The 23,225-nt window shown below is 51.5% G+C and overlaps 1 protein-coding gene across 1 annotated transcript; it reads left to right on the top strand.

Moving 5' to 3' along the window:
* Positions 1-1,044: 1,044 nt before the first annotated feature.
* On the top strand, positions 1,045-20,553 carry L3040_009188 (uncharacterized protein; the record flags this gene model as incomplete). Its single annotated transcript, XM_066155888.1, has 5 exons — positions 1,045-6,728; positions 6,824-6,967; positions 7,019-11,671; positions 11,753-19,001; positions 19,060-20,553. The coding sequence occupies 5 exons, from the start codon at positions 1,045-1,047 to the stop codon at positions 20,551-20,553; spliced, it is 19,224 nt and encodes a 6,407-aa protein (XP_066010169.1).
* Between the last annotated feature and the right edge of the window lie 2,672 nt (positions 20,554-23,225).

The following is a 23,225-nucleotide window of genomic DNA, read 5'->3' on the forward strand; positions in this document are numbered from 1 at the left end:
TGTATAGTAACGAAGGAAAGGTAGGGCGCATGAGGCGCCAAGGCGTACAGGTGCCAGGAAAAGGATCTCTTTCTTGCATCCATGCTGCTTGTTTGCAGTGGCTAGATAATTGGCCGCCCATTTCGCTTCATGGTGTACTTACTTATTTCATACCACTCCCCTTATTCAATTTTTCCAAATTTGCCACACACACACACATACACATTCCACACTCCGCCTCCACATGAAAAGTGATAGGTACCGGTAAGTAAGTAGTGTGTCTCGGAGCGACCCGCATGCGATGTGTTGGTCTCAAAAAAAAAAGACCGACCATAGTTGGCTGGTTGGCTGCAGAGTCGAGTGCCAAGGTGTCCATACGGACAGACATACTCCGTACGGAGTACACGTTGACGGCTGAGATGACTTGTGAATTGTTATCTCTGACTCGAAGCTGCGGATCTGGTGCGACGACGCAACCACCCAACAATTTGCCAGTAGTCGATTATGACAATGAGACTGTCGAAAGTGAGAGATCTCGCCGAGTGCCTTCCTTTCTCATTATATTGTTAAATCAAACGTGAACTGACTCACCGTCCCGGGTTTCGGGAGAGAAAATAGAAACAGCCCTGGCAAAAATTTAAGCGGGATCTACCAGTGCCCTGTGCCCAACCAAGTAAACAAAAAAGAAATTTTGAGCTCTCTGACTAAGTTGACGTCGAACGAGCGACCACTACTCAACCTGCAAGACAACACAACACCACACATACTTTTAAACTTTGAAGAGCTGAGGCTTCGGAAGCTGCAGGTGTGGATTTTCTTCTGTGTCCATCCATGCTCAGGCAGAAGTTACTTCGTAGAGAGAGCAAATTCGCCACAACAGCGATCCTCCTTCAGCTTTCCCACCAACCTAGCTTTCACTTTACCAGCTCTCCCCCCAGGCCCCCAGGCCCCCCACCCCACAAAAATCTAAATCTCGACGGGCCGAACCACCAGAAAAACAACAACAACAAACAGACCCCAATCAATCAACCAATGATCCTGGGACCATAGCACACTCCACCAGCCATGATGGCAGACCGTCGCAGGAGTCCCGCGGGCTCCAGCACCAGCAAGAGACGCAAAGGTCAACCACATTATCAACAACAACGACGATCAGATAATTTCGAAGAAGCCGCAAGAATGCGCGCTACGCCCCATGCACAGCGACAGCAACAACAACAACAACAACAACAAACGTACCAATACTCCTCCTCCTCGTCCTCCTCCTCCAGCGCCTCCATAATCGACATATCGCACAGCTTCCCCCCCAAGCGCTCCGGCATCCGCACCTTCTTCACCGCGCCCTCGGAGCGCCGCCTGCGTCGCCGGAGGAGCAGCCGTGTGCAGAGATACAGCAACTCGTCCTCGGCCTCGGTGAGCAGCGATAATGCGGACCTGGCGTACGGGCGCGGCTATATGCGGCGGCCGAAGCTGAGGCGGGTGCGGTCCCGGGCCGGGAGGACGATTGATCGGGAGAGGTATGGCGAGAGGTACACGAGCGACCGGTACAGCGACCGCGAGGGAGGGAAGTCGTCGCGGTATGGGGAGAAAGGTCGGGAGAGGGAGAGAGAGGGAGAGAGGGAAAGGGACAGTGCGGGGAGCGGCAGCGCGAGTGCGCTGGGGAAGATGGGAACGACGGCTGAGATTCTGGCTGTGGGCGAAGGCTTCAGACGACTTGCGCGGGAGCAGAGCAAACGCGACCTCAAGGAGGGGAGGGGGGGAAAGAAGCCGGAATTGGTCGCTGTCAGGGAGCAGCATGGTAATTACGGCCAGTCTCACGCGGAGAGTCGCAGGGCGGCTCCCTCGAGGGTGTCGCATGGAGCTGATGACGAAGATGGATGGGAGTCTGCGTCGGATTCGGAGTCGAGTGTTGATACGAGACTAGCATTCGGCGACGTTGACGAGATGGACGGGGGCTGGGGTTTCTTTGGCAAGAAGAAGCATACGGCGAGGAGCAGGAAGAGTACCGTCGTCGACCCCCGGCTCTTTGGACCGGCGAACTCTCTCCATGGTATTGTCAATCAGCCTGTTGGGTTTGGAGAAGTGGCCTGGGTATCGACCAGTGACTTCGGGGAGCAGCGCGACACTTATCAGCACGGTCCCTTCCCCGTTGCTCAGGAGCATAGCTACAGGGGTGTTCAGTCCAAGGAACGAAGCCATAGCGATACCATGTCCCAAGCATCCCTCCAGCAGATCCCACCTATGCCAATGTCGGAGGCGGATAGGAATGAATCTCTTCCTCCCCATGCCTCGGACCGACAAAAATATACCCCAATCCGACCCGACCCCGCTCCTATCCAGATCCAGCACCCCAAACCATTTACACCCGTTTCTCAGAGCGTCTACGAGCCGATATACCCCACCAGATCTGACTCGGGCGGCATCTTGAAGAAGACTACCTCGTCTTCCTCCAGCCGCGGTAAGTCTCTCGCAGGAGCAGCTGTTGCCGGTGTGGCAGCCGCTGCTATCGGCAGCATGATTTCTTCTGCGAAAGACGAGCGGAAGGATAGACAGAGGGAAGAAGAACTCGAGGCCCTCGAGAGCGATCGTCTCAAGCGCGAGAAGAAAGAGGCAAAGGATGAGGCACGACGAGACAAGCGTTCTAGCCCCACTCGCGAAGAGAAAAAGGACAAGCGCTCGAGTCCGACTCGCGACGACAAGAAAGACAAGCGTCGAGAGAAGGAGAGGGAAAAGAGCAGAGAAAGGGATAGGGGGCAGGAGAAGGAAAAGGAAAGAGAGAAGGAGAAGGAAAGGGAGAAGGAGAAGGAGAAAGACAAGAAGCGAGGCGAGACACGTGATGAGAAAGAGGAGAGGCGTGAGAAACGCCGGGAGGAACGACGTGCGGCGGAGCGTGCAGACGATCGTTCTGATTCCCGAATCAGAACGAAGAGTGAAGCCGCTGTGCCTACGAGTTATGTTGACCCTTTGCAATTTCAAGTGACAGACAGCACATTCTCTACTCGGACGATCGAATCCTCCCAGGGTAACCACCGACCCGATCCTGCTCCAACCGTTGTCACTGTTGAGCGGGAGCCAGACTTTTCTCGGAAGCGAAGTTCTTCCAAAGATCAGTCATCTACATCCAGGTCCGAATCCCGGAAAGAGTATCCTGATAGCCGAAAAGGCCGGGATGACCAAGAACCGGAATTGTCCCGTAAGCGAAGCTCGTCCACCAAGGACCAATCCTCTACTGCACGACAAGAACCTTGGATTACTGATGCCCGTTCTGATACCCGCTTTGATACCCGCAATGAATGGGATGAGCAAGAACGACGATATCGAGCCGGAGACGTACGGGATCGTGCAGTTCATGATGCTGAATCGACGGCTCAGGAGATCAGACACTTCACTGGACCCTACGATGCTGCTATTGTCTCTGCTGTCGTTGCTGCCGAACACCTTCGGGAGACGAGAGCCGAAGAGAGAAGACGCGAGAGGCAGGGTGAAGCAAGCTATGACAAGCGAGACTCCAGGCCAGGCGATAGAGCTCTTGAGACCGATCCCATCCAAGAAGAAGCCGACAGAGCTTACCGTGAGATTGTCATGGCGAGAAAAATTGCCTCTGAAGTTGTCCGCTCCCGGAGCCCCTCTCCCAATCGCTCAGTTGTCCAGAAGTACGCCCACAAGGAGAACGAGCCACAAGAAGTCATCCGAATCGTCACCCCGCCTAGCATGGAGGAGCATCACAAAGGGAAGGGAATCTACGATCCACCCAATGCCGACTTTCGTTTGGACCGTGTCATAGACCATCCGAGAGACTTGCAAACCTTCAGTGTTCCCTCCCTTGCCTTGGGTAGCTCAAATCCTCAATCTACGAACCTGGTACGGGACTTTGACGCAGTCAAACCTCGACCCCTTTTGAATCTCGTCCGACCAACTCCGTCTTCCACCCCAGCCCCTGAAAAGCAAGTAGCTGGTTCCGAGTCAGGTAGCTCCGAACCAGCTCGATCAGCTAAGCCCAAGCACCGCGAATTGAAACGCTCTTTCTCATCAGACATAATTATTGGGCCGAAGGGAAATATCACTGCCTCTCCAACCGCTTCGGCTGTATCCAAAGGAGTCACTTGGGGACAGAATGAAACCAAGCACTACGAGGTCGAAAGCCCGGCCGATCACCGCGATGAGTTTGTATCAAGTGCAGACATTGGATCCAGAGAGGACATTCGAGCCCGTGAAGATCCCAAGAAACAACAGCCTTCCGATGATCAAACGGCTAGCAGGAGCTGGGGCGCAATCGCTGCCGGTCTCATTGGCGCTGGCTTGGGAGCAACTGTCGCAAGTGAAATATCCAAGTCCTCCAAACCTTCTGACAGTGGTAAGAAGCAAGAGCCTCTCATGGAATACCGCGGAGTGGTTGTCGAGGAAGAACGCAAAGAGCGTGGTGTCGATACCAGGCAGGAGAGCCCACCACGCTCGCAGAGACAACGCAGCCCTCCTTCTCCAGGCCCCAAACCAACCAGCGCTCAGATTTCTCGACCTCCAAGCTCTCACCACATGCCCGGTGCTTTTGACGACGATCTAGACTTCACTGCGACCGTAGCTGCGGGACTTCAAGATACCGGCTTTGATCCTAACATTGTGATCGATGACCCCGCATTTCGCAGACGTGACTCTCCCCCCGGCTCGCATGAGCCCGGATCATATCAAGCCCCATACGCGGAGACAGTTACCGATATTGGGAGAACCCCGTCTGAAGTCTCGAGGACAAGAGGTTCAGAAGGCTTTGTCATTGAAGAGGTTGCTTCCACACGAAAGGACGAGCCCCTCGTTTCTCCTCCCGAGATTGACGAATCGTTCAGGAAGCTCAGCAAAAAGGAGCAGAAGAAACGCGATAAGGCAGCCAACCGTCAAAGTGTCGATTCTACTCCAATCGAGGAGCCAGTTGTGTCTCGGGGGATTGTGCCAGAACCAGAGCCCTACTTTGAGGAGCCAACCAGAAAGTTGAGCAAGAAGGAACAGAAGAAGCTTGACAAGGCTGCGCAACGACAAAAAAGCAAAGCTGACGATGTCATACCGTTCTCTGAATCGCCGTCTGCCCTCATTGAAGTTGTGGAAGAACCAGAGAGCTACTTCAGTACCCCGAAGAAATCAAAGAAGTCGAAGAAGGGCTCCTCGAACTATGATGATATTGTCGGTGATTCTTCTCGCGATAAAGCTGTCACGGTACCGGTTGATGCCTTCGAAGACTTTGGAACACCTAAGAAGTCCAAAAAGGGCTCATCGGCTTCCGACGATCTCGTCAGTGATTCACCCCGAACATTCTCCGTACCCGTTGATGCCTTTGATGACTTCGAGACATCCAAGAAGTCGAAGAAATCCAAGAAAGGCTCCTCGACATCCGAAGATCCGGTTGGCGATCCTCCTCCGGCTGTCTCGGTGCCGGTTGATGCTTTTGATGACTTGCAAAATGGCCAAGACGAATGGGCCGAAAGCTCTAAGAAGTCGAAGAAGGGCTCGAAGCGGGATAGCGAGCGATTTGATTCTCCCGTTCGGTCAGCTCTTGTATCTACATCGGAGCTGGAGCGATCGCCTAGCAAGCAGTCGAATCGTGAAAGCGAAAGATACGAGTCTCCTACTCGGTCAGAGATCTCATCTTCGAGCAAGAAATCCAGGGACAAGTCAAGCCGACGAAGCGAGGGCTACGACAACGACCCGGCCGATGTCGCTCTTCCGCCCAGTGGAGCTGCTTCCGAGGTATCATCCTCGAGCAGGAAAAGGGACAAATCAAGTCGACGCAGTGAGCAATACGAATATGATCCGACTGAAGTTTCTCTGCCTCCTAGCACACCTTCAGAGGATAGCAGGGACAGAGAGTTTGATGATTCCCGGAGCACACGGAGGTCCTCGGCCAGAGATAGTGGCATATTCAATAGTGAAGATCGTGGAGAGTCCCGGTCAGTGGTGTCGGCTAACACCTCACGATATGACGACCCAGAACCTCGGAAGAAAAAGAAGTCAAGAAGCGGCACAAGCGACTTTGACGACGCAAGATCAGTCGCGTCTGCTCCTGCTGGTGATGCCTACGAAGACAAGAAGGGCAAGAAGAAAGAGTCTAAGAAATCCGGTGGACTCTTCTCCGGGCTTTTCGGCTCAAAATCCGAGGCTGGGGTTCGGGACGAAAGTCCTAAGCGCTCTAAGGACGACTTCGACGAGACCAAAAAGAAAAAGAAATCCAAAAGAACCTCTCTGCCTGACGCAGGTAGTCTCTATGGTAGCATTGGAGCAGTATCTGTCAACGATCTCTCACAATCCGTTTCCAACAGCCATAGCAACGGCAATGGATTCGATGACGACCGAAATTATAGCGATGGGGAGAAGAAGAAGAAGTCTCGATCAAGATCTGCAAGCACATCTTCGAAGAAGGATTCTTTTTTAGCTAGAGCCGGCACCCTTGGCGCGGGTGTCGGCATTGCGGGTGCTACTGCTGCTGCAATTGCTGCTCAGCGCCATCAGCAACCGAAAGCCGATAATACTAATAGCACTGAGACCGCGGAGCGGACTCATTCGAAGGGCTCTGATACGCTGTCAAGAGGGGAAGATGCCCCGGACCCTGAGATTACACAACGCCACTTTAGGCCTTCTATAGATCCCCAGTATGGTGATCTTCTTCCTTTGCCACCTAGTGATCCTGCGTCGCCGAATTCCGCGCTGCTCGATGACTTGCCTCAGTTGCCTGAGAGCCGGCCATCTACACCTGAGGCGGAGAGATTGTAAGTGTTCCCATTGCCGGCCGCTTCCAAAATGTCGCATGCAAGCAGATATAATTACCTATTGAGGATCTGCTGATGCTTACCTCCAGGTCTAGGGATAGAGTCAAGAGTAATATTCGCAAGCCCGTGCAAGATTCTCACATCAAATCACCCAGCCACAGCCAGGTACCCTTGAAATTCAAGATGGGCAACCGAGCGCCCATCTCTACATCACCAAAAGCCACCAGATCGCCTCCATTGTCAGTATTTGTCTCTAGCTATTCGTATGAATTTGCTGACTCCCTTCAAAGACTATCACCAGAAAAAGCCAACCAAGAGTCGATTGTATTCCCACGACACCGCACCCGCCCTACTTCCTGGGATAGTACCAAGGAGTACAAACCATTGTACCTAGTCGAGAGCACACGACGAGGCTCAAACGCTCAACTGCAAGAGGAATATGGATCTCTTCCCGAATTGCCACCCAGTCTCAACACGTCAAGAAGCTCCTCTCATCATGACTTTGCTGACAGCGGCAATGCCTTTGATAACGGGTCCGACATGCCTCGAGGCCTCGGTCCGTTGTCCATCGATACAGCTTTTGCCTTAGCCAGCGCGTCAGACATTCTTAGTTCCGGGCAATCAACACCGAAAGCTGGAGTAACGTCATCACCTGACGACTTGGTGAGTCCAGAGAATGGTGGGAAATCCTCACGTTTACCAAGCCCCACTCGTGGCCAAGAGTCTATTTCCTTCGGCAAAGATGCAGCTACAGTTGCAGTAGTAACAGGGATTGCTTCCGCCATTGGCTATATCGCATCAACTTCTAGTCATCCTACGACCAAAGACGAATGGAAAGATGGCCTGCCATCCGCTAAATCTCAAGAGTCTCCCCCAGATCGAGATATGCTGCATAATATTCAGGAGAGGGATGGTGCAGACAATTCCGGGTCAATTGAATACGCTACCGAAGAGCAAGATGAATTGGCTTCCGTCACCAAAAATAGCAAGAAGGACAAGAAGAAAGACAAGAAAGGCAAAGGCCTCTCACGGTCTTCGACACAAGATGAACTCTCCGTTCCCGAAGCTAGCGATGGTGCCGTTCCGGATGTTGCTGTTCCTGAGTCCGAGCCAGCTGGAGAGTTTATATCAGCCAAGACCAAGAAAGAGCAGAAGAAGAACAAGAAGAAGAGCAAGTCAGCTTCTGCCTGGGATACTGAAGAGCCAGTGGTGCAGCAAGCTCTTGAGCCGTCTCTTGAGCCTGGTCGGGATGAACCTGTGTCAAATACTACTACAGTGGGTGATGGCGAAAAGGCTACACCCGAGACTTCGATCATTGAACAGCAAGGGGCGGACCAAGTCGGCGAATTCTCCACCCCGAAGTCCAAGGGAAAGAAGAAGGACAAGAAGAAGAAGTCGGCACTTTCGTGGGATGCTGAGCCCTCCTTGGAGAGCCAACCTGAGTCCGCCAAGGAGAAGTTGCCGGAGCCAGCACCAGTTCAAGAAGTGGAGACAACCTCTCGTGACTTGAAAGCCATCGATTCGGAGCCGTCTGTTTCTCGTGCCGTCGAGGACTTGTCTAGCTTCAAGTCCGATAATGAAGAGAGCAAGTCAAGCATTCCCGAAGAAACTCCAGTCTCTCATGAAAAAGCACTGGGCGATCTTGAATCCGACGCCGTCCCCGTCATTCCTGAAGAAGCTGAAATTCCCGTTGATAGCCCAGCAGAAGATCTGCAATCGTCAGAGCCTTTTGTCTCTTCACCAAAGAAAAGCAAGAAGGACAAGAAGAAGTCTAGATCCGCGTCTGCTTTAGATCTCGAGGGTGAGACGGGGCAGCAAGACGCCCAAGAATCTCTACCGACTGCCAAAATTGACATTGCTTCCACTGCAGCCGAGACTCAACCAGAAGACTTCTTCACTTCCAAGTCCAAAAAAGACAAGAAAAAGGATAAGAAGAAAGGCAAGTCTGCCTTTGTTGAAGACGTTGAAGACGAAGAGCCGGCCATGTTGCAAACTCCAGCCCCCGAAACGAGCCGTGATGCTTCTGGGGAAACCTCCGCCATCGACGATACTGCTCGATTCGAGGATTCCACTCCTTCGAAAAAGGAGGGCAGAAAAGAAAAGAAAGGAAAGTCTTCTTGGGAGCTGGAAATCAAGGATCCAGTGGTACAAGAGGCTACGCCAGCTCCAGAAGCTCCCGATCCTCCGGAAGATGATATCCCCGCTCCTGCTGATGACTTTGAAGTGTTCTCTTCTTCCAAGAAAGACAAGAATAAGAAGAAGAAGAAGGGCAAGTCCATGTCACCATTCGAAGCCGAAGAGGAGAGAGACGCCCAGGAACCATCGACTTCAACTTTGGATGCTGGCCGCGAACCTGCAGAAGTTCCGGCTCTGGCGGCTGAGGCTATTAAGATCTCTTTATCTTCGAAGGATAAGAAAAAGGACAAGAAGAAAAAGAAGGGCCAGTCGATTCCAGATTGGGAGCCAGATTCGAAGGAGGCCGGATCGAACCCATCTCAACAGCCATCGACAGTTGCCAACCCTGCTACTGTCGAAGAGCCGCGATCAACAACCCTGGACGAAGATTCAGCCCTTCCTTCTGCCTCTAGTGAGACGAAAGTTGATCCTGTTGCTACAGAGGGTTCGATTCCGATTCCCGAAGTCCAGAATTTCGAGGAATCTACCAAAGAGCCGAGAAATTCTGAGCCACTTCCAAAAGCCGACTTCCAGGAGGATTCGCCACTTGATACTCGCGACGAGACCCCGACCGGTGATACTTTTGTGCCTACCAAGAATTCCGAGAAGAAGAAAGGGAAGGCATCAGCGAGTTGGGCGGACGAAGTCGAATCCAGCTTGCCTGAAACTCCCTCTGAAAACAAGCCGCTGGACACACCAAGTGATGGGCAAGATGCTGAGCAAGATACGCCACCCACAGCCGACATCGATTTCACAGAGTCCAAAAAACGGAAGAATAAGAAGGGAAAGTCTACGATGAACTGGGCAGATGAAGTCGAGTCCTCCTTGCCTGAGTCTCCGCGCGAAGTTCAGCCTATTAATGAGCCAGGGTTTGTTCAAGATGCGCCACCCGTCGATAATCAATTCGCAACCACGGATTCTAAAAAGGGGAAGAAGAAAAAGAACAAGTCTGCCTCTTCCTCGTGGGATCAAGACGAAGCCATTACTCCCACGCCAGCCCCACGGGAGAGTGACGCTGCCGAATTGACGCCATCAAGATCCTCATCAAAGAAAGGAAAGAACAAGGGCAAGAAGTTTCAATCATGGGAAGAGCCAGAGCCTGTTCAGAACGAGTCTCCCGCTGCGGAAACCGAAACGAGTGCCGCTCCGGAAGCATTTGAAGAATCCTCCTCTTCCAAAAAGGGAAAGAAAAAGAAGCAGAAATCCCAGCCGCCGCTTGATGATGAATCCCAAGCTGATGTGTTCAAATATTTGGACTCGAACATTATTATTCCCGCATCAGAAACCCCGATGTTGGGACCCACACCGGTGGGTGGGCCAATCACGGCTGCCATGCCCATGACTGGCGGTGAACAGCTCAGCGGTGAGGTACCAAGCTCCACTAGCGGAGGATACTTTCTGGCAGCCGCAGCTGCTTCAGGTGCCGCCGCCATCTTCGGGGAAGGGTCTTCCAAGGATGGTCCTTCTTCTCAAAGTAAAGGATTGTCTACAGAAGCCTCAAGCTCAGCACCAGATATGGCACATGACCCATGGTTGGAGTCTCATCCGAAGGCGGCTCCGGATGGACTTGCTGCTGGCTACGATAATGATCAACTCAGTCTTGCCAGACAGCTGCAGGAGGAATTCGGCAAGAAGTCCTCAAAGAAAGACAAAAAGAAGAGGCAGAGTCTGCCTGCGACACCACCGAGCTTGGCATCCAAATCAAGAACCGCTGACGATACACCTGAGCAACATCCGCGCGCAAGAAGTCTCTCCGTAGGGCCTGATGCTGATCGATCTGGAACCAGCCTCGGCACTAGCGATCGTCAGAACGTCATCATTGAGGATCAACTTGAGCTTGCCCACCCACCAAAAGCCGATTTCGAATCTGGAAGCAAGAAGTCCAAGAAGGATAAGAAAGGCAAGAAAGGACGGGCTTCGACGCTGGATGATGCTTCGTTCGACCAAGAGCAGGATGAACCACCTGTCACGGATCCTCGGGTGGAAGAGGCTCATCCAATTGAGGATCCCAAGTCACCAAAACCAGACGGGTTCGAAGCCGGGTATCAAGAAGAGCAGCTCGCGCTCGCTCGCCAGATGCAAGCCGACTTCGCGAAGAAGGCCGAAAAGAAGAAGGAGAAGAAGGACAAGAAGGACAAGAAAGGAAAAAAGGGAAAGGGCTCGATGCGAGATGACGATCCGTTCGACCAGGATCTCAATGAACCGCGGACTCCGCAACCCGACATTGAGGAAGCCGCCCAACCAAGCGAGACAACCTATGCGCAATCAGCTGACAAAACCGATGCACCCAAACCAGACGGATTCGCTGCAGGCTATCAGGAAGATCAGCTCTCTCTAGCCCGTCAAATGCAAGCCGAGTTTGCGAAAAAGGCAGACAAGAAAAAGGGCAAGAAAAGTAGAAGCAACTCCCGGACCCCAGGAGAGCAATTGCCCCGGGATGACTACTTCGATGATGCCCCCGGCGCGGAGGCAGCTCCAGGTGATGAACCATCAGCTCCGCTTGAATTCTCTGCATCCAGAGATGACGAGCCAATCCATGCCGAGCAGCATGAACTTGCACCTGAACTGAAGGAGGAATCTGGATCTGGCTCCTCCAAGAAAGGGAAGAAGGATAAGAAGCGGGGGAGCTTGCTTCGGTCCAACACTGAAGATGACGCCTCGCCTGATCCGATGTCCAGAGATGCTGATTTCCAAATAAGCGTTGAGAGCCCGCAGTTGGAGTCGACCACTGCACCTGCGCCTGAGATTGATGATGAATTTACAGTTCTGTAGGTATTGAGACAGCTTGTTACTTTCTTGATCTCATTCAATGAGCTTTACGGCTGAACAGTTGCTGATTCGTGATATAGCTCCGCCAAGAAATCCAAGAAAGGCAAGAAAGGAAAGCGTGGAAGTCTTCTACCTGACGATGATGCTCCCCAGGAGTCGATCATAGCCAAAGAAAAAGATGAGCCCGCGTCTGTTGTTGCAGCGATCGGGGATGAACTTTCGGCTGAGCCTGTAGCCATGGATCCAGAGGACGAATTTTCCCCGTTCTCGAAGAAGTCTAAGAAAAATAAGAAAAATAAGCGCGATAGTCTTGTTCCGAGTACGACTGAGGGTGAAGCGTCGGGCATCTTTGCCACGGAAGTCGAGGCTTTGCCTGATACTAGCGAGGCCCAGACTATCGAATCTCCTGCTGCCGAAGATGAGTTTGCATTCTCCACCAAAAAATCTAAGAAGAAAGACAAAAAAAAGCGGCAGAGCACAACGATGGACGAGCCGCTTGATCTTTCCAACAACGAGGATCAGCCTGCATCCACCGAGGAGCCTTCGACATCGGCACCCACAGCGGGAAGCTCGGAACCGGAGATAGTCGATGAAAATCTGGAAGAATTTGGATCCCCGTCTATGAAGAAGAAGGAAAAGAAGAAGAGGGGGGGCTTACTCCGAAACGAAACTCTTGACGACACTCCGGAACCCGCAACTGAGGAACCTGGCTCGCAATCTACGTCGGAGGCTTCTGCTACGGTTGAGAGCGCACCTTTTGCATATCCAGTTGCAGAAGAACCGCAAGATGACCTGGAATTCACCCCGTCCAAGAAGTCCAAGAAGAAGAAGCGGGGAAGCTTGCTCCGTCATGAATCATTCCCTGGGCAAGACAATGACGAAAGCGACCTTCAAGCTCAGTCAGGCAGCCCTGTCTCTGGAGCGGACATTAAGGAACCTGCTTCTCCTGCTCCCGTTGCGGACGAGCAGGACGATGGCTTCGAAGTCGCGGCAAAGAGCTCGAAGAAAGACAAGAAGAAGCGGGGAAGCATTTTTGATTCTATCCCAGAGCAGCCTTCTCAGCCCGAGGCCGAACCCCAGGATGTCACAGGTGTCAGTGAGCAAGATAACTCGGCTCCTGTCCCTGATGTACAAGACGACGAGTTCGAAACACCGTCCAAGAAATCGAAGAAGGACAAAAAGAAGCGTAAGAGTACACATTCCACTTCTGACGCTGTGGAAGATAAGGAAGACTCCTCTCCCAAGCCCGATGAGACGGGTTCCCCAAATCTCGAGACCGAAGAAAGTCAAACTCTCGTGCCCGGTGAGCCAAAACTTGAGGAAGAAATTACGCCCAGCCAAACTGCGCCCAAAGTAGAGGATACCCTTGAAGATTCATTCGGAGACTATGCCCTATCCAAGAAAGACAAAAATAAGAACAAAAAGAAGCAGAAGGGGTCTTCGAATCTGGACTCTGAATCTTCGGGTCTCTCAACTCCAGTGGATCCGATATCTGAGCCAAAGACAATTGATGAGCCTGTGTCACCTGCAGACGCCACGTCGGAGAAGCCCCCTCTGGAAGATGCCGCCCAAGAGCCTGTGGACGACGAGTGGGAAGCCACACCAACCAAGAAATCGAAGCGGGACAAGAATAAGCGCAAGGACTCGTCTAAACTGGACTCGGAGGAAGTTTCTTTACCGTCTGAGCCCACTCTGGAACCTTCGAAGGACGAGCCGCTGACTCCTTTGCCCGTAGATCAAGTCACAGAGGATAGAACATCGCCTGAGCCGCCCCAAGAACGAGCCCTGAGTCCGGAAGTAGCCATCTCCTCCCAGGATGCCACCGAGGAACCAGCAGCAGATGAGTGGAATTCGTTCTCGACCAAAAAATCTAAGAAAGACAAGAAAAAGACTGCTTCAAAAGCTGACTCTGAAGCTCCATCTGAGGTTTTGACGCCTCTGGAACCTGTTCTTGAACCGACGCAGCCAACTGATTCGCCCTTGCCTGGCGACGTTGTTCCAGAGGATGCTATTACCGAGACACTTCCGGCAATTGAGGACTTGACGCCCACTGGTGCAAAAGACCTCCAGGAGCCAGCGGAGGAAGAGTGGGGCTCATTCTCCTCCGTGAAATCCAAGGGCAAGAAAAACAAGAAATCTGGCACTTCGACTCCAATCGAATCGGCTCCTGTCCCAGAAGAACCGACATTCGCCACGCCAATATTCGCCATGGAGCCAGAAGAGGAGCAGGCTTCTTCCTCGACCAAGAAATCGAAGAAGGGCAAGAAGGGCAAGAAATCAGATGCATCGGCTCCTGTCGAGCCAATTTCGGCGCCAGAAGAATCAATAGCCGCTACGCCAATCTCCAGCAATCAGCCAGAAGACGTGTGGGCTTCTTCGTCGAGCAAAAAATCAAAGAAGGGCAAGAAGGGCCAGAAATCTGACAGTTCCACTCTGGCTGAACGAATTTCTGTGCAAGATGAATCGACATCCGCTGAGCCAACATCTGTCAACGAGCCAGAAGATGAATGGGCTTCTACTTCAACCAAGAAATCTAAAAAGGATAAGAAGGGCAAGGAACCGGACGCTTCGACTCCAATTGCGCCGGACCCCGTTTCAGGAGACTCGCCATCAGCTCCCCCCTTGTCCGTTAAGGAGTCGGAGGGCGAGTGGGCTTCTACTCCAACTAAGAAATCCAAAAGGGACAAGAAGGGCAAAAAATCAGGCTTTGAAACGCCGGTCGATGAAGTCCCCGCAATTACACCCGAACCCAATTCTGGGGAAAACTCGTTACCGGTCGAAGCACCTGAGCAGAGCGATCCAGTTTCCAAGGAGATGCATGACGAGGCGACTGCGGTTGAAGAGACGATCAATACCGACAACCCAGTTGACGAATGGGGTTCGGTACCGGCCAAGAAGGACAAGAAGAAACGCAGCTCTGGCCTGGGAACTCCGGTGGAAGACACATTGCCATCTTTGCCGGAGTCCACTCTGCCTTCGACCACAGAAGATCTTGAACCAGGTAAGCTTCAATCGACTGAGCAGCCAAATGAACCCAGCGAAGTACCGCCCATGAAGTCACCACTCGAAGAACCTTCTCCCGAGATCAAACAGCCCTTGGTGTCCTCGGAAAATGCTTTGCCAGTTGAGCAGCCAGCAGATGTGCAAGCCAAGGAAATTGTTCAGGACCAGACTGATGACCTGGACTCACTTTCTGTACCAGCATCCAAGAAAAAGGATAAGAAGAAGCGCAAATCTGGCTTGTCAACCCATATCGATGAAGATGTTGCCCTTGAGCCTGTGCCAGAACAAGCATCTACAGCTTCTGACCAACCCTCAACTCACGTTGAACCGATCATCGACACACCTAGCAAGACAAGTGAACCAGTGGTGAGCGATGAGCCTAAAGAAGCGGTTGGTGATCAAGAGGATGATTGGGGAGCTTCCGCCGGGGAGCTATCCAAGAAGAACAAAGAGTCGGAGAAATTCGGGCCATCGACCCCTGCCGAAGACCCCTCTCCTTCGTCCGTCTCCGAACAGCTTCTTTCCGAGTCTTTTCAGGAAGATCCACGAACTTCATCGGATGTACCTAGCCAGGAAACGAGTAAGGATGCCACCGAGGGCCAGGAAGAGTGGAGCTCTTTCTCCGTCAAGCAATCGAAGGAGGAAAAGAATAAGAATCGGGAGTCTGGGCTCTCAACCCCTGCTGGGGAGACACTACCACCCACCGAGTCTAAGATCGCATCGTCTGAACCCATCCAGCAGGCTGATACAAAGTCGGTCAATGAGCAGGAGCCCGATCTAGAGAAAACCAAAGAGGTCGTCGAGGAGCAAGATGAATGGAATCCCCTGCCCGCCAAGAAGAAGAATCGGGAGTCTGGGCTCTCAACCCCTGCTGAGGAGACACTACCACCCACCGAGTCTAAGATCGCATCGTCTGAACCCATCCAGCAGGCTGATACAAAGTCAGTCAATGAGCAGGAGCCCGATCTAGAGAAAACCAGAGAGGTCGTCGAGGAGCAAGATGAATGGAATCCCCTGCCCGCCAAGAAGGGCAAGAAGAAGAATCGAAACTCGGGGCTTTCAACGCCAGTTGAAGAGATTCTGCCAGCTGTCGAGCCCGAAATCGCTTCATCTGACCCCGCCCTCCAGGAAGATCCAATACTAGAAAAAGTGGAAGAATCCGTTCAGGAAAAGTCTCAAGATTCCACCGAGGAGCACGATGAATGGAATTCCTTCTCTGCGAAAAAAGGCAAGAAGAAGAACCGAAAGTCAGATCTTTCAACGCCAGTCGAGGAAACCCTACCGCCCATCGAGCTGGAGACCGTCTCTCTTGAGCCTGCCGTCCAAGCCGGCCGTATGTTAGAAGACACTAAAGTACCCTCCCAAGCGAGCGAACCCATCGAGAGCCAAACCGATGAATTCTTCTCGGTCAAGCAAAAAGAGGGGAAGGAAGATAAAAAGAGGTCGTCTGGTCCGTTAACACCGGCGGATCCAATCTCGACTGCGGTACCTGAGCAGCAAAATCTTGAACCGGAACAGCCTTCTTCGATTACGGAGGATGATTCTCAAAAGGTCGATACAGCCGAAGAAGCATCGAAGCGCGATTTGGACCAAACTTCGGCGCCTGTCGAGGAGCCAGTTAACGAATGGGCGCCCACCAGCAAGAATTCTAAGAAAGACAAGCGGGAATCTGGACTCTCATCGCCGATTCAGGAAGTTGCAGCTCCGGAGCCTAGCACACCAACTCTCAAAAACGATTTGCCAGCCCTCAATCAACCCGACTTTCAATCTGACGAAGGTATTTTGACTCAACCCGAGCAGGAAGTTGTTCATCAACCAGAAATCAAGAGTATCGAAACCCCGGCCGAGGAAACTCAGGAGGACGCCTTTGCACTCGTGCCGAAGAAAGACAAGAAAAACAAAAAAGGCAAGAAGCCATCAGGGGCTGACTCTGAAAGCGGGCTAAGCACCCCTCCTAAATCCAGTGCACCCGCTCCAAAGGAGACTGATATAGAGCCGAGTCTACTTGATTCTGATCGCCCTGCTCCAATCGAAAAACCCACAGAGGAAGATGATCTATTTCCTGTTGATCTCTCCAGAAAGGTGTCCAAGAAGGATAAAAGGAAGCGCCAAGGAACTGTTGACGCTGTCTCTGAAGCTAAAGATCCTGCTGAAGCACCTTTGACAACTTGGGCTCATGATGTTGAAAAGGCTGAAGTAGAGAGAGATGTCCCTGTCATCGAACAAATTGCTCAGGACGAGTCTCTGGCCCATATCGAACCTGCAGTTGAGTCTACTCCAATAGACGATGTGTTCGTCAGACCTCAAAAGAAGGGCAAGAAAGGAGGCTCCAAACGAAACTCAGTCTCTACTGCATCGACCCCTGTGAAAGAATCCTTCGACGAGTCTGAAGACGCAAAATCGTCTGCCAAGACTGCGGCACTTGCCACAGCGGGAGCAGCTTTTGCAGGCGCCTCTTTGCTCGGTAAGGCCTCGCCCTCGCTTGACGAAGGTTCAACGTCCAAGAGAAGTACAGCTTCAGGGTCCTCCACTCCAGCGAAGAAAGGCTCCAAGAAAGACAAGAAAAAGAAAGATATCGATCGTCGAGCTCCTAGAGAAGATGACATATTTGATGATCCTACCCTATGGGAAGGTGCTGATCCGAAGGTACATGAGGAAGCTAAGGAGGGGGACGATGATAGCGACGGATTCTGGTCGCCGCCCCAGCAAGAGGAAGAGACGGTCAGGGAGCAGCCGAGCCTCGAAATACCCGTAAGTGGCCCGGCAACAATCGCCAGTGATGTGATCCAAGACAAGCACAATCCACCAGTTCAGGAGGAGCAGTCCTTCCCCGTGGAGACTGCCAAACTATCATTCCCGAGCTCTGATATCCAGCCGGAGCGACAAGAAAGGGATATTCCCATCCCAGCACAGAGAGAGGTGGTCCCGGTTACAGAGATCCTTTCTGCGCCAACCTACGACGTTCAAAAAAGCCGCGAGTTGCCTCCGGAAATTCTCCAAGACTCGACCAACGAGTCCCTGGTCAGCTCGTCTAAGAAGAAAGAAGAAAAGGGGAAGAAGAAGCAAAGCATCTCAGACTCTTGGGATTCTCAAGACACGGCTAGAGCTCAGCCAATCACCGCAGAACCTGAAGCCAATCGGGATATCTTGTTCGACAAACCCCCAGTCAGCCAGGGGCACATCTCTGCCTCGACAAGGGACTCGGACAAGAATGAAGGCGATAAGGAGGCATTCTTTCAAGAAGCTCCCGTTGAGAACATCCCACCCAGACCCAAGAGCCGATCATATCACTCTAGGATCTCCGACCTCCCCGTTGTCCATGAGGAGAACTTAACTCTGCTCGAGCCCGCACATCAACACTCAAAAGAGGCAGACACCAATCAAGACAGCGCATCCGTTGCCGAGTCTCCGGTCCCATCACAGCCAGGTTTTGCAGGTAATGAGGATCGATTTAGGGATGGCAGGATACACCTACCTGATCTCTCCCTTGCCGAGAAAGCACAACCGCCAGTCAAGTCATCCGACGATGCTATTGCCAGACTATCGTGGCCTACTGTTGACGAGGAAACTGAAACGGTGGACCTTCACCGATCGCAGAGACCAAAGGACCCAGTGAAGCGTCATGTAACCCCGAAGCACCATGGTGAAGAACCCACCAGCCGAGACCTCCTTCCATCTCAGAAATACAAGGGGGAGACACAAACGGATCGTCACCGAACGCCTGCTGTTCATGGAGCCCGGAAGGCAGAGGGACAGAATCTGATCAAGCAGCGCATGCAACAATTCGAGTCTCCAGAAGTGACCTTGACCCCGAAGCCAACGATTGTCGACACCCCATCCTCGCGGTCTTCCGAGAGAGTTTCCGAGAGAGTCAAGTCGGAAAGGGCGCGGGAGGACAAATACTCCGAGCTCACCTCCTCCTCCCCCAGACCAAAAGCTGAGCGACCCAAGGGCATCAGCGAGATAGAGGTCGGTGCAGTGATCGCCGGTGCATCCTTAGGATTTGCTGCTGCGCGGAAAGTCAGTCAAGAGCAGCGTCCGGATAGTGCTCAAAGCCAGCGATCAACGATATCTGGTACCAATCGACTGCGAACTCCGGACTTCAAGCGACCCGACAGTGCCACCAGCAACCGATCAGGAACCCCACCTTTGCGTCGCAGCGATCGGAAAAGTGGAGACCTGAGGTCTCTGAGCCAACGGAGCAAGCCGGATCTCGCCAAGGAGGCCGAGCTTGCAACTTTGACTACGCCATCTCCAGCGATCAACACAGCAACTCCAACGGCAAACGAGGGCCGAGCGCGGGCAAAAGATATGGCAGATGTCTATGTAAGTGGAAAATATACAGCGAAAGACAATGGACCATTACTGACATAATGGACAACAGGATGGCCTGGGTGAAGGCCGCATGGGCTCACCGCGATCTCCGACTCGACCCCACAGCATGCGCCGACGACAAAGTATGCAAATACTGGACCTCGAGCAGAAGCTGGAACAAATGATTGCCGACAATCGAATGCTAGCCGAACAGAAGGCTCAAGCCGAACGCGCGTTGCACTCGAGTCAAAACGCTCCCTCTGCCTTGCTCGAAAAAGACGAAGAAATCGACAGCCTCAAACGAACGCTCGAATGGCTACAAAATGAAGTTGGCAGACTGACTGAAGTCAATGCGGGTCTGACAAGTGCGAATCATACAATTGCCCGCCAGCATGGGGATAAATATGCCATTCTCGAATCGCGGCATACACAGACTTCGCGGGAGCTGCAGGAAATGCGCGATGCCCACAGCAACCTGTCAGCAGGTATGGAGGCTACGGTGAGGAACGAGGTACAAACTGCAGTGATGGAGAAGGATCGTGAGATTGCTCGGCTGCGTGCGGAGTTGGAAGCAGCGAAGGAGAAAATACGGGAGATGCAGAGACAAATTTTGGCGTCGAAGGCCAGCGAAGTGGAATTCCTCACCATCAGAGACGAGGACTACTTCGACAATGCCTGTCAGAAATTGTGCCAGCATGTGCAACAATGGGTGCTTCGATTCTCCAAGTTTTCCGACATGCGAGCTTGCAGACTTACGAGCGAGATCAACAACGACAAGATAATTGATCGACTCGACAATGCCATACTGGACGGCTCGGATGTCGATGGATATCTAGGAGATAGAGTCAAGCGTCGGGATGTCTTCATGTCCATGACGATGACGATGGTGTGGGAGTTTATTTTCACACGATACCTGTTCGGTATGGATAGAGAGCAGAGACAGAAGCTCAAATCACTGGAGAAGACGCTCTCCGAGGTTGGACCTGCGTCGGCAGTCCATCAATGGCGTGCAGTAACACTCACTCTGCTGGCCAAGCGCGAAGCCTTCCGCCAACAGCGAGAGCAAGATACCCAGGCTGTCGTGCACGCAATTATGGAGACACTGTCTGAGATTCTCCCGCCTCCTAGCCACCTTGAAGCACAGATCCAGGGTCAGTTGACGAGAGTCATGAAGGCGGCCGTAGACCTCTCGGTCGAGATGCGCTGCCAGCGTGCGGAGTACATGATGCTCCCACCGTTGCAGCCAGAGTACGATGCGAATGGGGACCTCGCGAGCAAAGTATCCTTCAACGCCGCGTTGATGAACGAACGCAGCGGGGACACTGTCTCGAACGAGGAGCTGGAAGCTCAAAAGGCCGTAGTAAGGATCGTGCTCTTCCCGTTGGTCGTCAAGAAGGGCGATGACACGGGGGAGGGCGACGAGGAGATTGTGGTTTGCCCGGCCCAGGTGCTGGTTGCAAAGCCCAAGGGGAAGTCGGTCAGGATGGACGTGGGCAACAATTCCCGGGTCTCGATGGCCCCAAGCACGATAGCCCCGAGTACCATGGGCGGCAGCGGGTTTTAAGTTACGATTAGATAGTTGATGGCGGATGATATCCTTTTTTTTTTTGTTTTGTTTTTGTTTTTTTGTTTTTCGTTTGGGCGGGGAGTTAGCGATTTGCATAAAACAGGATGGCGCTCTTTTTGATTTTTCGATTTTTCGATAGAGACAAAACGACCATGTGGTGCCGATGATTTATTTGTAGGAGTTGATGTAGCCTTTGGAGAGGGTCTGTTTCTCTTCTCTTTCACATCTAATTTCCTGAATGTAATTAATGAAAGCAAACAATGAAATTCAAAAATACAAATAATCCTAATCTCGTTGTGCTTCTCATCGTCGGTTACCTTGAATTCAACTCGAAAAAATTGGCCGACTTGCCGCAGCAAGTCGGCACCACCAACCCGGGACACTTTCATCAAAACTCTTATTAAATTACAACTATTGATATACCGGTAGACACGAAAAAAAGTTTACATGTTTAGAAAACCTTGCTATACAGACGTGTATCATAGCTATAAAGAAAGAAGTATCTATTTATTGCAAGTCATAAACACTAACTATAACAAAGTGAAAATATGGCTCAAAACTGTTCCTCAAGAATTAAGTAGCACTCGTCCGCCTTGAATATCTTGATCGGCACAACCTTTTTTTTTTAAAGAAAAAAAAAAGGCAAAAAAGGAGGGCCTATAAATCGACAAGAGATGGTTTCATCTATAATAGTACCAGAGGAAATAATTTTCTAATACTACGCAGAAGTTGACGGTGTAGAACGCGTACCTATTTTATGATGGAGTATTTCAAGAGGAGTCTGATTTTTTTTTTCGGATTCCTCGCTTGGGTATCATTCTTGTGATTTAACACTGCAGTTTTGATATAGAGAGAGAGAGAGAGAGAGAGAGAGAGTATGCAGAGTAAAGCAGCTTGGGCACGGACCTGTAACATCCAAAAAAAAAAAAAGGTGTACCAAGAAGTACTATACCATTTTTAAGTACTAGGTAGGTAGGTACCTAGCTACGCACTTTGATACAGCACAGGAATAGAACAAGGGGATATATATAAGGTGTACTTCTACAAGTGGTACAGCGGTTAAGCGTCGTAACCCGCGTCGACCCACAGCCACTTACTTTTTCTGAACCTCATTAATTGGGTTCTGTGAAGGTTAAAGGTTCTTCAAAAGTTCGTGCCTACGAAGCGATCACACGTTGTTGCCTAAGTGGGTTGGTTAGAGATACGTAGTAGCGGTGGGGTCGGCGAGGGTTGCGACACTTACACTTACACTTCTTACCTGGACCGCTGTACCTCCGTAAGTAGAATTGTGTTGATTGAGTGTTATTGAGACCGATACCTACGGTGCAATATGTTTGATATCCGAATAAGTACGGTATCATCGGTGGGTTGGTTGATTTGATATCGATTTTTATTACTTGAGAGTAAAATGTAGGTGTCCCGGGTCGGTCGGTGGTGCAGCCAGGTTTGGAATACATGTATATATATATATGTATATTTACAGAATTGATTTCAAAAGGTGGCTGACGATTACCTTACCTACCTAGTCCCTTTGATACTAGCTAGCCAGCCAGCCAGCTAGCCGTATCTTAGCACGGCACGATGCGCGCCGATCACCTCGCTACTAGGGAGATACGAGTAAGATGGGATAGGTGTATCGGATCGGATCGGATAGAGGCAGGAGTAAGCGCTGTGAATACGGAGATAGGTGAGGTTGAGGTAGGTAGGTAGGTAGGTAAGTAGGTACCGTAGGTGTGAGCCAGGAGTACTTTCTTTGCACTTTTGAAGGAGCGACGAGAAGGGGGAATACGGACTAGGGAATAGAGGGGGCGGGATGGATCGACCGGTCGGCTAGACGGTGGGATGGATAGGTACCGTAGATTGGTCTTTTTCTGCCTCGGCTTCTTCGGACGGAGAGCGGGATCTGGGATCGAGGTACTAGGTAGGAGGTAGGTTTACCGAGTAGTCGGGATTTCCCTGGGGCAGGGAAGGCTGATTGGATTTTTTGGATTTTTGGAACTCTGGAGTTTTTGGTGGTTGGCAGTTGGCGAAAGAAGGACGTGTCACGACGTCATGGCCAGCTCTGGTAGATTGGATAATTGGAGATGAGAGTAAAATGCACTTTCAGACACATGCGGGTGGTGGGCTGGGTAAAGAGGAGAGGAGAGGATAGACGCGACAAATTGTGTTGCGAAGTTCTATATTTTTTCTTTCTTTCTTCTTTCTTTCTTCCTTCTTCTTTCTTCTCTCTTTTTTCCTCTTCCTCTTCTTTTCTTTGCTTTTTTCTTCTTCTTGCGGTTGCAGATGCAGTTGTTCGTTTGGGAGCGGCGGCTAAGCAAGACCCATGTGGCCTGGCATTGATAGCCGATGTGACTATCCAATCGTCGCTTTGAATACCTAGGTAAGCTTAGATCTATTTGACCTGGACAATCATAGGGCATCGAAGATCCTGGGTGTCTCGATGTACGTGTTGTATCTGTATCTGTATATATATGTATATATATGTATATATCTGTATATATCTGTATATATATGTACATATATACCTATATATGTGTAGCGGTATACATGTATACCGGTATACATGTCATCACAGTGCACACCCCACATTCGAGGAGCGTGGCTGTCAGGGACTGGTTACTTCATCGGGCTTTCGGTGGTTATCTTGGTATCTTTTGCCATGTCAGAAC

This window comes from Drepanopeziza brunnea (genome assembly GCF_022702325.1).
Source record: "Drepanopeziza brunnea f. sp. 'multigermtubi' strain 214-2 chromosome Unknown ctg19, whole genome shotgun sequence".
Classification (NCBI taxonomy): Eukaryota; Fungi; Ascomycota; class Leotiomycetes; order Helotiales; family Drepanopezizaceae; genus Drepanopeziza; species Drepanopeziza brunnea.